This window comes from Dipteris shenzhenensis, chromosome 23 (genome assembly GCF_047967505.1).
Source record: "Dipteris shenzhenensis isolate YYH24624 ecotype China chromosome 23, Dip_SZ_1.0, whole genome shotgun sequence".
NCBI lineage: Eukaryota > Viridiplantae > Streptophyta > Polypodiopsida > Gleicheniales > Dipteridaceae > Dipteris > Dipteris shenzhenensis.
Window position 1 is genome coordinate 17,615,973 of NC_141618.1, and position 13,876 is coordinate 17,629,848.

Sequence of the window (13,876 nt, forward strand, 5' to 3'; positions counted from 1 at the left end):
AAGGACATGTTCTAGGATATTGGAGTGAAACTATGCTTGTACAAGTTCTATAGATTTAAAATAGGAAAAAAATAGCTAAGATTTTGCTATTTAGACCGAATTTGATCACTTCTAGTTAAAATACCCGACAGGTGGCATATATTAAGTTGTCAAAACGAGTTCTTGAAGGGTCTTCCTTGATTTCTCATGCTAGAAAAAGCATTTGTGACAGGTAGCTTGAATACGTATCATTCCCAAGAGTTGCTGCATGAGTAAAAATGTCAAGTGACTTAACCTTCTTGCATACCTTTTGGAGAGTTCTTTCATTTGCTCACGGTGACAGAGACAAGAAATATGGTGGCCTTGCCACTTGGGTAATCCGAGGCTCACTTCTTCTTGTCTTGGTTTCCTGCAGTTTTCGCGATCAATTTTTGGGAGATTTCATGATGAGCGAGCATCGGTAGGAATAGATGAAGCAGGCGAAGCCACGAAGAGGGAGGCCTGGCAGGAGAATTGATGATGCTGAGGGAGCTTCCAAGGGCCAAGTGTGCGGGCAATGGAAGAAATCAGGCCAAGGACATGGGGGAGAGATGTGAGGCAAAAGGACATGGAGCGTCCATGAGCAAGGAGTGGTTTAGGTGGGGGGGGGGGGGGGGGGGGGGGGACAAAAAGGGGTGTGCAAAAAGATGTGCGCATTTAAAGGACGTGAAAGGGTCCAAGTTAATGGGATTCTCTAATAAATAAAAATGATGAAGGAATTTTTTATTTGGGGGGTCAAGAAATTAGTGTGAAAAGGGTCATACAAATGTTGAAAGGAAAAAGCTGGCATAGGATACCGGGTTGGGCAACCGAGCCTGGGAGGCCTGGGGGGTTCCGAAGCTGGGAGGCTCGGAAAAGAGGCAAGGAGGGAGGTTAGGGGGGAGGCTCGGATACGGGCACTACTGTCTGTCTGTGCACTGTCTGGCAACTGGGAGTAAGTGTAGTGAAGGAAGCTTCATGTGGTGGCTGGCTATGGCGGAGCATCACCTTCACATAATCTCTTCTCCTTTCAAACTGGCTATGGCGGATCATCCCCTTCCTCCCTGCCTTCCTTCCTTGGAATTAGTTTCGTAGCAGTTTCGCTCTTCGCTCGCTGCCTATGCCGCACCATCGCCTTCCTTCCCTCCCTTCCTCTCTGCCTGCCTCGATATTCGTTCCTTTGGTGGCTTTGCCGGATCATCGCCTTCCGTCGACCCTCTCTGACTCTCTCTGTGGCTATGGCGGATCATTTCTCTCTCTCTCTCTCTCTCTCTCTCTCTTTTTCGGCTCTTGATCGCCTCCCCACCCTCGCTTCCTGCACTCTCCCCCCCTCTCCTCTTCGACTTCCCATGCCGCTCTTGATCGCCCCCGCCGCCTCCCTCGGCTTCGTTGCCTCTCCCTTGCCATCGAACTTGTGTCTCCCTTCCGTCTTGATCAGCTCGTGAAAGATTGCTCTTTTTTTGTGGCGTCGCTGTCCGACGCCGCGCTGCTCGTTTTTCATATTTCGGGTGCCCCGCGCCTGCGGAACTGTGCCGCCGTTTTGCGCCGGGAGGGAGGTGCCTGCTGGCGGGCGAATTGCGGCGCCGCGAGTTGGGGGGGGGGGGGGGGGGGGGGGATATCAACCGCGATCCACGGGGACGACGACTCCTGGAGGGCGAGGGACTCGGAGGGGCGTGGTGCGTGTACTCTGATGGGGGCTGCTGGTTTTCAACGCTCGTGTGTGTAAGAGGGTGGGGCAAAAATGACAACAAGGTGAGCTACGAGATGCGGAAGAATTTGATCTGGAGGGAGGACGAAGCTGCAGGGCTAGGAAAGCAGCGAGTGGGAAAGCAAATGGGGGAGGGAAGAGACAGGAGGAGAGCTGGCAAGGTAGTGTAGTGACGAAGGAGATGCAGTCACAGAGCAGAGGAGGAGGAGAGGAAAAGCTGGGAGATTTCTGAAGCTATAGACGTCGATTCCTGCAGCATATCAGCTGACGATGATGAACGTGGAGTTGTTCTGGCGGAAGAGGAGCAGCTGCTGCTTGTGATACTGTCACTCTTCGTTGTACTACTCTCTTCTTTCTTTCTCTCTCTTTCTCTCTGTCTCTTTCTCTCTTTCTCTCTCTTTCTATTTCGCACTCCCACACCCACCCATCAATCATTCCTTCCTCCTTTCGCTTTTCCCCTCCCTGCCCACCTCTCCTCTCCCTCCCCCCCAATCGCCCACATCCCCTCGAGGCCCCATCGCCCACATCAGATCTCCCCTCATCATCCTTGGATCCATCCACCTTCTCACTCTTCCCCCCTCCTTCCCCTTCTCCTCTTCAGTCCTAGCTCACTTCCCCTCATTCATCTTCCCTCGATCTCTGCATTTGCCATGCCCCCTTCGCTCCATCTCACACGCACACCTTTGCCTCAGTTCACTCCACGTCTCGATCTGTCGTCGAAATGTTTACTCCTTTACGTGCGATTGCATGGTTTTAAAGTAACGACCGAGGTTGAACTACTTTAAGACAGGACATGCTCAATTGGAGGTCATAGAAAGATTTCTCCGACCGTGTATCGGGCACGAGCGAAATGTGGGAACTGTGAAGGAGCGTAGGCTTGCCGTACCGTGTGGAGTCAGATAAGGTGGCACTTAGGACGTGAGCCATGGGCTGCATACATTCAAGGCACAGACACGTCGACATATCGGAGACGCAACTACCAGCCGAATCTGAAAGAGCAGAAATAGGTCACTTTATCCACACCTTGGTTGTTTTATCCAAATTTGGGTTCTCTTTCGGTACTGTCTATAGCTAGTCCTTTTTACCTTTTTTCCAGATGCGTGCTCAAGGCTTTGTTGAAAGAAGTTTCATCATTTCGTTTTTGAAGAACTTGTGTGGACGGGAAGAGCGCTCTTTGTCGGCATCTCCCATATTTGTCTTCCTCTAAAGTCCAGGACAGAGTTCCCGCCTACCTCTTTCTTGAAATACGTACAGGATCGACCTTCCTGCAATCTTTCTGGAGAGAGAGAGAGAGAGAGAGAGCGAGAGAGAGAGAGAGATTGTAGAGTCTCATTGGAGATCTCAGGATACCATGGGACGAGCAAATGGAGAATTGTCTGTCTCTGAAATAAATCCCAAAGTCTGTGAATGTGTATGACATGATTTGATCGATTGGACAAACAAACGAAGTGCCAAGCAGGCTTAATGAAGACCACTTTTAATTTTGTAATTGGTAAACGAATGTTGGAGTGTCAAGAATTTTATGTAACTAGTACTAGAAGTGGCAAGCTTAATGTATGATGGGGGACTGCTGCTCTCCGATGCAAGTTATTGGCTGTTGAACATTCATGATGTATCTGTAATCTTGCAGCTAGAACATTATACCATGGACGATATGAGAACGAATTTGTTTATCCCCCAAGGAGATGGCTGGTAAAGGCCCTTGGTGGTGTAAGTACTAAGTTATCCTGCTATCATGGCATGAGTAGCTGCCCCTGATTAGGCTTTGGTAGAACTGGAGCTTGTGTGTTGCTGGGGTCCCCGGCCCCACCTGATCCCAATCTCAGGGAAGCTGCAATACTGGAAGAGAATTGAGTTGCCATCCACCAGCCTGGTTGTTGAGCTGGTGATAAAAATGTGTAGCACTACGCACACATTTGAAAAAAGTGATGCAAGCTTTGGATTGATGTCTTGCAGCTCGGTGTGGAACTTGTGAGGAACTTGTGACAAGTATGGTGCTGCTGGGAATACGTGGCGTGGAATAGTGGGGGAAGGTGGCCCTTTGGCTGGAACCAGGTTTCCATACTAAAGTTAGGTTAAAGTCCTAATGTGTGTGTGTGTGTGTGAGAGAGAGAGAGAGAGAGAGAGAGAGAGAGAGAGAGAGAGGATGTATTTTTATTGTCCACTGAAGACCAAATATGAGCTAAGAACCAAAATGAAGTGTATTGATGACGTCGGTGGTGGGGATGTCATAGTAGCTAGTCCCTGCTATGCGTGATGGATAGATATATGTTCCTGCTGTACCATGTTGTGGATTGCGATAAATTCTTTCTATGTAAAGTGGTGCGTTGCCTTATCACCTATATTGTCTAAGCATTTTTTTACTTAGATGGTCATTTGGGAGAGAATAAAATGAAATCATATAGTCTTCACAAGCAGTTGTAGCTTGAATGAAGAGAATGTGGACTACTTTTTGATTAGTCTTCTCTAGCCTTTGTCATGGCTAAGTCTGCCCTTCACCTTCAGAGTGCTGACAGAACCTTAGTATGAACGATGCTCAAGTATGTGTGAGAGCATATGTTTATACTATGGTATACACCCACCGTTGGGCACTGATGAAGTCGGTGGCGATGTCATAGTAGCTAGTCCCTGCTATGCGTGATGCAGTTTATGATTGTCAACCTTGTGAGTGACTATCATGAGATAGAAACTGCACTGTGTTGTGTATTTAGACGATGAGTTTGGGCACGTTCCTGGATTCATCTAGATGTATGTTACATGGTGCCTACAAAGAAACAAAAACTCTTTTTCTGTTCTCGCCTCGTGAACCTCTCCGATGACACGGTCCATTGATGGCTTCCTGGCTGTCATAACTTGTTCTAGTTCCTGTTGGGTGAGCCTCAGCTATCTACTATCTCTATTCTTTGAGCTGCTTGTCTGACAAAGGATGTTAATCCTATCTTCCCTAGTTCTAAATCTGACATAGGCTTGTTTTGTTCATGTTCCTGACGTTTCCTATGATATAATCTTTTTTACAGGCCACAAAGGAGATGGGAGAAGAGGGTGGGAGAGTTCCTTATGATACAATCTTTTTACAGGCCACATACTGACATTCCTGGCTTTCATATACATACACACACACACGGATGTAGATATAGATACAGGCAGATAGATAGATAGATATACATACGTACATACATACATACATACATACACACACATATATGTGAGTGTATGTATGTATGTATGTATGTACACAGAGAGAGAGAGAGAGAGAGAGAGAGAGAGAGAGAGGGAGTTCCTTATTATACAATTTTTTTTAATTTGGGAGAGAGAGAGAGAGAGAGAGAGAGAGAGAGAGAGAGAGAGAGAGGGGAGGCCGGGGGGGGGAGGAAGGAGGTTCCTTATTTTACAATTTTTTTGAATTTCAGAAAATGGTTGCACAGAGGCAGAGATGGTGCCAGCTTTTCGCGAATTTTCTTATGAGCAGTTACGAAGTGCAACTGGAGGATTTAGCCCTGAGAATATTGTGTCTGATCATGGAGAGAAGGCCCCTAACATTGTGTACAAAGGGAGACTGGCTAATGACTATTGGGTAGCTGTGAAATGTTTTCCCAAAACAGCCTGGCCTGATGCTAGACAGTTTGCGGTACTTATTCGAGACAGCATCCTGGAAGCTCTTGTAGACCTTTTTTGTGTAGAATTACAGTTTCTCTCTTCTAAGCCAAAGCATTTATCTTCCTGAAGGGGTCTTTGAATGCAGGATGAAGCCTGGGGAGTTGGTCAAGTACGGCATGAAAAGTTGGTGAATTTAATTGGATGCTGCTGTGAAGGTGATGAACGGTTGCTGGTTGCTGAGTACATGCCAAATGATACATTAGCAAAACATCTGTTTCATTGTAAGTGAAGCTGCAAATTTCCTTACGCTCTCTTCTTCATATGATTTTAGCTTTCCTGCTCAGAGTTACGAGTACTAGCATCCAGTTGCAATTTTAGCTTTTCTGCTCATGAAAAAAAAACCCAACACTTTTAAAAGCGGAAAATGGGATTACCTTGGGGCCAAGGCTAGTGTTGAAAGGGAGGAGCTTATATCTTACATGCATTTTTCATCTCGACCTTGAATTAAGTATCATACCTTGTTCTCTCTGTTTTTGTTTGTTATCAAACGTTGTGCCTTTTTTTGTGGATTACATTGTATGTTTGTGCTTTGGATTGAGTTTTAGTGTTTTATTCATTGACCATATAACCTGAATGACATGTGCAGGGGAGAATCAACCCATGCAATGGGCAATGCGCCTAAGGGTTGCACTTTACATTGCACAGGCCTTAGAACATTGTGCGAACCAAGGTCGACGTTTATATCATGATCTTAATGCATACAGAGTGCTTTTTGACCAGGTAATGGATTACCTTCTATGCTTTTTATGTAAAAGCTTTTTAAATCTGTGTGAAATGTTCTTTGAAGCTCTTTTGCAAATAGATTTATATGCAGCCTTTGCTAAGAAGGATTGATTTGTAGGAGGGGAATCCACGGCTTTCATGCTTTGGGCTGATGAAAAACAGTAGAGATGGAAAGAGTTACAGCACTAACTTGGTCTTTACTCCACCAGAATACCTGAGAACTGGTAATTTCTGAGGCAGCTTTACAATTTCAGTGTTTTCTTAGATCAACGATTTTAAGCCGCTTGCATGTTCTCTAGTTGATATTTTTGAAAGATTCTATAAAGTAATTAAAAAGCATGTCACTGTCCCTGCACTGGTGCTGCTCCCCTGTCCTTCCCACCTTATATTTATACCCCCCTTACTTTCACTTCAGCTCTTTCCCATCTGTTGCCCTTCGTCCTTCTACTTCAAATTTTCTCCCTCTCTCCCTTCACTTTCCCTGTTTGTTTTCTCGTTTTGCCCCTTTTCTATTCCCTCTTCAGATATGGCTCTTATTCTGCTCTCCCTGGCTTCTTTCCTTTAGACTGTCCCGCACAGATTTCATTAAGCAGCCCCTTAATGTTTTCTTCTTCCTTCCTATTTCTTGTCACTTCCTTTCTTCCTGCTGTCCCTTGCTTTTGTTTCTTTCCATGCCTCATGCGCTTTTGTTTATTCAAGTGGCCTATAATGCCGCCACCTCCTTTTCTTTCTTCAGCCCTTCTTCCATTTCGCCTTAGTTTTTCTTTCCTAATCTGTCTACCTTTCACCTCATATTTGAAAGCTTTTTAAATTTTACTTGGTGCTGTATTTGTTTGTTCTATTTGTATGATTCATATTTTCCCTTGTTCTTTTGTTAGTGCCTTCTCAAACACTTTACCGGAACTCTTTTTGCTTGCTCCTTTGTTCTTTTGCTTCTTTTATGTAAAGAAATTTAATTTGCAAGTTTGGATATATTCTAGTTATGAAGGTATATGCTTGCTCCTAGTTTGTTTTAGTTTTCCTTTGCCTCCTTCAAGTCACATTTCTTTCCCCATGTGCTGCTGCCCTTTGTAATTGTCTATTTCTTATGCTAGTTTTAGACTCTTTCATTTTCTTTTCTTAGCTTGTGTTGGCTCCATCAACTCGTCCTCTCCTTTTCCGCAAGGCTCTGTCCTATTTTGATCTCTCATTAGGTGTAGCTAGCAGTTTTGGATAATTTTTTGGGCCTTCTCTTTGTAAGTTGGATTTCAGTTCAAGGAGTTTGCATTTTAGAGCACAATCCCATCAACAAGCAACCCTTGGGCCGATTGTGGGGCTTTGATACTCTAGAATGTAGCTTAAGGCATATTTTTGAGAAGTTGGTCAGCTATGGCTTTGCTTTGGTGAACAGTAAAAAAGGGTTGCTATCTAAGAAGATGAGTTTGGGCATGTTCTTGGATACATCTAGATATACCTTGCTATCTTAACGGATGCATGATCAGCTATCATTTGTAAGCATTTTTTGCTTAGGATTGCTCGTCTATGAGAGACAAAAAGCAAATCCTATAGTCTCTATAAGTAGTTGTAGCTTGAATGAAGAGAATAGCTACTTTTTGACTAGGCTTCTCCTCTACTACTAGCCTTTGTCATGGCTGAGTTTGCCTTTCACCTCCAGAGTGCTAATGAAACTTAGTATGAAGACTTTTGTATAAATGGATGCTCAAGTGTGCATGGGTGTATGGGATATGTATGAGTGAGCACATTTGTTTATACTCATGATTGTGGCCTTGCGAGTTGATGACATCTATGGGGATGTCATAGTAGTTGGTTCTTGCTTTGTGTGATGGAGTTTATGGCTTTGAACCTTGTGAGTGGCTGTCATGAGATTGATTGTCGTGTTTTCAGGAGTGAGTGTGTTTCAAGAGGATGACTTTGTCCATATTTATTAGGGTCCTTGCATCTAATCTCTCCATTGCACTTGTGGGCTCGTTAAAGAATTGGATAGAATAACAATTCTTTTGGCCATTACATATTATTATTTATAAATACATATTTAATCGGTATATATGGTTGCATTGCAATGGTCAAGGCATATGGGGCTTCACGTAATTGTGTAGGATGACTTTTGTTTGGCTATCTAGATATTAATACTTCCAATGACACATTTATATTGTCGTATGCTTGCACTGTAAGAAAGGTGATAAAGTTTTGAAGAGCTATGTAATTTATCTCACATTTGAAGGTCTACGCTATGCTTGTAGAGAACGTTCTGTTTTGGGCAATTAGACGATGATACTATACGTAAGTGAGTTGTTGGCGCCTCTCTTACGGATAAGTTCATGTGGGATGCCATTTGCTAGTGGTCTCCAAGTTGACCTCTAGTATGAAGATTAAGTTGATTTGTGAGAGACTTGAAGGCTCTATATAACTATTGAGTTGAAGAAAGCAAACTGATATAGCTCGTGGTGGCATTGCATTGGCCTTGATCTAAGCAAAGGTCAAGATTGACAGTTCGGCAATAACAGGATTTGCAGGTGCCATCTCCCTTGCCATCCATTTTATCGTATCACATAAGGGGACCTTGAGCTGTTTGGGAGCAATTAGAAATGCATAGGAAAGATAGATTTTGACGTGTCTAAATCGCACTAGTAGGGAAATGCAAAGAAAATGAGCATTTGTGAGGCTCAAGTTTGGATGATAAGCTGCCCATAGCAAACCCAGAAACATGAACTATCGCCTCTTTTTGTTTCTTTGCAAATTTTGATGCGAAGTGGAGAAGCTAGAGCTGTAGCTGTAACTCAGACCTTTTACTGCCCCATAGATCGAGTCGGGCCTCTAGTGGACATTCCTAGAATTATTTCATTTTATTTCATTTCATCTCTCTCTCTCTCTCTCTCTCTCTCATTGTGACCTTCAAACAATAAAGGTTGTCACCACTACACTAGCGACACCCATACTCTTCCACTATGTTGCATACAGAGTGAATATATAATGCTCACATACAAGAAGATGTCTCACGTACAAGAAGATGCCATGGTTTATTTGTTGAAATACTCATAAGCAGACTGTGCAATCTTTACATTCGAAAATGAAAAGAATATGGAGTTTACCATGCAGTTAAATTGTTTGTTAAGATGGGGTCTCTTTTAGTAGGAAAAAGATTTGAGTTACAGCTGCAGCTCTATGATAGCTGCTTCAGTTTACATTCAAAAATAAAAAAATTTGCTGTCAGAACGGCAATTAGAGGCTTGATAGTTGATGTTTATAGGTTTAGGGCTGGCTTGTTGCTTGACAAGCTAGAGGCCATCTCCAAGATCGTCTCCCAATACTATAGCACTTCCTTTAGGTTTAGGAGTGAGGGAGCCTCTTTTCTTTCACCCATTAGGCATAACTGTTAGGAGATCATGTGAGCTAGTCCTCATCTTCAAAATGAGGCGTTGTTTGAAGCGTGACATTTGGTGCGTCACTTGCAAGCACGTGCAACGTACCTTTTCCCATACCTTCTCACATGCATTCTCTTTTCTCTCAATACTACCCACACAAATGGGGTGTCTTCCTCTTTGATGTTGTCAACTTGAATCGGGTCAGATAAAGCATTCTTGATTGTAGTGTATTCTCGGTATTTGTCACTGGTGCTCGATGGTGTGAGTGTCCCCATCCCCCTACCTAAAAGAGGCTCATAGGGGTCTAGTTGTAACTAACCTCCTAGTGCTTTGATGAAGTCCCTTCATTTGAATATGAGAGAGAGAGAGAGAGAGAGAGAGAGAGAGAGAGAGAGGGGGGGGGGAGGGAGGGGTAGGTATTGTATGTAATGTGTTGCAAATTTTGGAGGTGGGGTGAGGGACTATTGGTTGCACATTTGTGGTTTTTTGATTGGTGGGTAATAGACATTGTGAATGGAAGTATTACCTACACTTTTTTGCAGGTAGGGTGACGGCGGAGAGTGTTACATACAGCTTTGGCACAGTACTTTTGGATCTTTTGAGTGGAAAACACATTCCCCCAAGTCACGTATGTACTCATCCATCCTTTAGGTCTTTTATTAGCTCACTTATGAAAGAAATGGCTATTCTCCTTTCCTTTCTCGAAGAGCAAAGAAACTTAAAGAGGATCACAAACATTTAAAGAGTTGTGGTGTGCTAATTATTGCTTTCTATATTCTTTCAAAAGAATAAACGAGTTTGATTGTGCACTCCAAACATTTTTGTATTGTAATGTCTACTAATTACTCATGTCATAGATTCTTGACATGAGGTGTCTTTGTAAAATATGGTTTGTTTGCATATTTTGAAGGTCTTCCATGATAAATTATGCTAATCAACATGTGCTTTATCTCCATTTCCATGTTATGTGGTGAATTTATTTGGTTGATATGAGATTGTAGGCCAATGAATTGCATCATTTTGATGGGGTTAACATATGGGTGCTACTCGACTTACACCGTTAGGAATTTATAACTTTTGCAGCTGAACTACATGATGTACATTTTTCTTATCTTAGCCATGTAGGGTGTTAAAGCAAATTTCTCTTTGTTTGAGGCATCTTATTTGTTTATCCTCATGCGAGAGCTCGAGTACAGAGAAGCTCGTGTTTCTCTTTATAGTTTGGGTTGAGATGGTTGTTCAGTTCGAGTCAAGGTGTTTGTTTCCATGTAGCTAGTAGTTTTCCCACTTGAGGTCTTCCTAGCAAAGAAAAGAAAGATTCATTTCATGAAGCAAAGAAATTGTTACCATTCTTCCATGAAATTTCTGTAGGCTGGGAATGCTGATTTCTTTGGCATAACATTGTAAATATACAACTTGTGAGAGGAATTTGGACTTGCAAACAATCTTGGCATATTTTGAGATGAATTATTGGTGTATGAACGGACGAACTCTTGATTGTTCCCCCCCTCCCCTTCTAATTCTTCGCTGTGGCTGTGGCTGTGGCTGGTGCTGCCTATGCTTTATTTGCCTTTTATCTCAGCCCTCCCTTCGTTCTTTTCTTGTCGCCCTTTCCATCCCTTCTACCCTCTTGGGGTTGTGGTTGCAACAACAAAACACACACCACCACCTTCTCTACCACCACCAAAAGAACTAGCCTAAAGTGAGGAAAACTAATAATTGCAATGGGGGTCACAATTGCAATTCAACATTTCTCGGAGCCATTTTAAAGGGTCTAGGTATTGTGGATTTGCAAATAGCACTCATGTCCCCCCTAAGGGAAATGGGCTCCTCTCAAGCAAATAAGCATTAAAATAGCCTTCATTCTCTTCCATGTAGATGCATAAATAGTTACTAGAGACTTCGCTTTGAAATCCTTCCTCTCCCTTTCTTGTGAGTATTTATGGCTGTAGAAAAAATTAAACGATGGATTCCATCAAGATAAGATGCCTCGTGCTTGGAAGGTTTTTAAACTCATACTATTACGTATGGCGGCCTTCCAATCCACCTATGTGGTGCAATATTTGCCTTTGCATGAGGTATTCGACGTAATGGAGTTCATCCCTGACCATCACATGGAATAGCTCATCCATCTAGGCCATGTTAACAATACTCGCCATTCTTTTTCATGTTCTAGGTATCATCCCTATGAGAGTAAGTTGTAGCTTATACTTCACAAGAAGAGATTTTGGACTACTCTTTGATTGCGATAATTCTTTCTATCTTAAATGGTGCGTCGCCCTATCAGCTAGATTTAGATTTAGATGCTCGTTTGGGAGAGACTAAAATGAAATCGTTTAGACTTCACAAGCAGTTGTAGCTTGAACGAAGAGGTTTGGACTACTTTTTGATTAGCCTTCTCCTTTAGTGCTAGCCATCGTCATGGCTGAGTTTGCCCTTTACCTCCGGAGTGCCGACAGAAACTCAGTACGAAGACTTTGTATAAATGGATGCTCAAGTATGTGTGGGTGTGTGGATTTGTAGGTGTGAGAGCATACTTTTATACTATGGTCTACACCCACTGTTGGGTGCTGATGACGTCAGTGGGGATGTCATAGTAGCTAGTCCTTGCTATGCGTGATGGAGTTTATGGTTTTCAATCTTATGAGTGACTATCGTGAGATTGAAACTACACTATGTTGTGTTTTTAGAGGATGAGTTTGGGAATGTTCTTGAATTCATCTAGGTATATAGTGACTATCGTGAATGTTCCTGAATTCATCTAGGTATATAACAAGTCCAAAGATTTGGGTCATTTCTAACATTGTATTGGAAAAATGATATGAAGTAAGAGATGAATGCTATTTCTACAAATAACACGTTGCACTTGTATAGCTTTTGTTGTCCAAGGAAAATGTAAACATGGATGTCACTATTCTAAAGTCAAGTCCAAAGATTTGGACCTAAACAATATGTATGACACTAACCTATGCACTCCCCTAGGAGGTATCCGTAGTATCCAATCATTGCATACAGGTACGCACTAGCCACCCCCTTACACAGATCATCATCAAATCCACGCAAAGGCCCCTATGGGTTGCATACTGGCCTCTTCCCTTACACATGTCAATGGTCACCATAAAAGATTCATTATTTGTTGGCACGTTAGCATGCTGTACTGCCAAATCCACCCAAATGTGCCTTAGAATGGATGGTATGATGATAATTGCAAATTCCTACTACTCAAGCTTATTTAGAAGAGATTTGAAGCATTGGTCCTAACCAACCAAATCGAGCTGGGCTTGATTTGCCTTTAAAAGAGGGCTTTATTGCCAAGAACAAAGAGGAATTGCATTGGCTTATTTTGAAGGTAACCAAGGGATTTTGGTTGAAAGTCCTAGAGAACTCACGTCTCATAGATCCAAACACGTGGAGAAAAGCATGCTTGTCCATTGTATGCCATCTTTGATCAGCTAAGTCCTAACCTTTCAGCAGCACAAAAATAATGCAATCATCATTGCTGCAAGAGCAAAAGGAGAACGCTAATGCAGCCCTTATGCTGCACGCTATGGATTAGGATCAAACTCAGACTTTTACTCAAGATAAGTATTGTATTGGAAGAATGCTATGAAGTAAGAGATGAATGCTATTTCTAAAAATAACACGTTGCACTTGCATAACTTTTGGTGTATAAGAAAAATGTAAACTCACAGTCAAGTCCAAAGATTTGGACCTAAACAATATGTATGATGCTAACCTATGCACTCCCTAGGAGGTATCCATAGTATTCAAGCATTGCATACAGGCTCACACTAGCCACCCCCTTACACATGCCATTATCAAATCGATGCAAAGGCCCATATGGGTTGCATATTTGCCTCTTCCCTTACACATGTCAATGGTCACCATAGAAATTCAATACCTGTTGGCAAATCAGCATGCTGTTATTGTGAAATCCACCCAAACGTACTGTAGAATGGATGGGATGATGATAATTACAAATTTCTACTAAAGCATTGCTTTCAACCAACCAACGAGCTGGGCTTGATTTTCCTTTGAAAGAGGGCTTTATTTCCAAGAACAAAGAGGAATTGCATTGGCTTATTTTGAAGTAACCAAGGGATGTTGGCTGAAAGTCCTAGATAACTCACATCTCATAGATCCAAACATGTGGAGAAAAGCATGCCTGTCCATTGTATGCCATCTTTGATCAGCTAAGTCCTAACCTTTCAGCGCAGCACAAAAATAATGCAATCATCAATGCTGCAAGAGGAAAAGGAGGACGCTAATGCAGCCCTTATGTTGCATGCTATGGATGAGGATCAAACTCAGACTTTCACTCAAGATAAGTATTGTATTGGAGGAATGCTATGAAGTAAGAGAAATGTACATTGTAAACTCATAGTCAAGTCCAAAGATTTGGACCTAAACAATATGTATGATGCTAACC

The 13,876-nt window shown here is 42.7% G+C and overlaps 1 protein-coding gene across 2 annotated transcripts in view; it reads left to right on the forward strand.

The window, feature by feature from the left end:
• The first annotated feature begins 935 nt into the window (after nt 1–935).
• LOC147887076 (serine/threonine-protein kinase BSK5-like) overlaps nt 936–13,876 on the forward strand; it is a 33,592-nt gene continuing 20,651 nt past the window's right edge. The window contains exons 1-6 of one of the 2 annotated variants that reach the window (XM_087394486.1): nt 936–2,712; nt 5,131–5,333; nt 5,448–5,583; nt 5,949–6,082; nt 6,204–6,309; nt 9,990–10,075. In XM_087394486.1, coding sequence (XP_087250612.1) covers nt 2,631–2,712; nt 5,131–5,333; nt 5,448–5,583; nt 5,949–6,082; nt 6,204–6,309; nt 9,990–10,075 — 747 coding nt within the window. In that variant the 5' untranslated portion in view covers nt 936–2,630. Of the gene's footprint in view, nt 2,713–5,115; nt 5,334–5,447; nt 5,584–5,948; nt 6,083–6,203; nt 6,310–9,989; nt 10,076–13,876 lie in introns of both variants that reach the window. The other variant, XM_087394485.1, reaches the window with a different exon arrangement.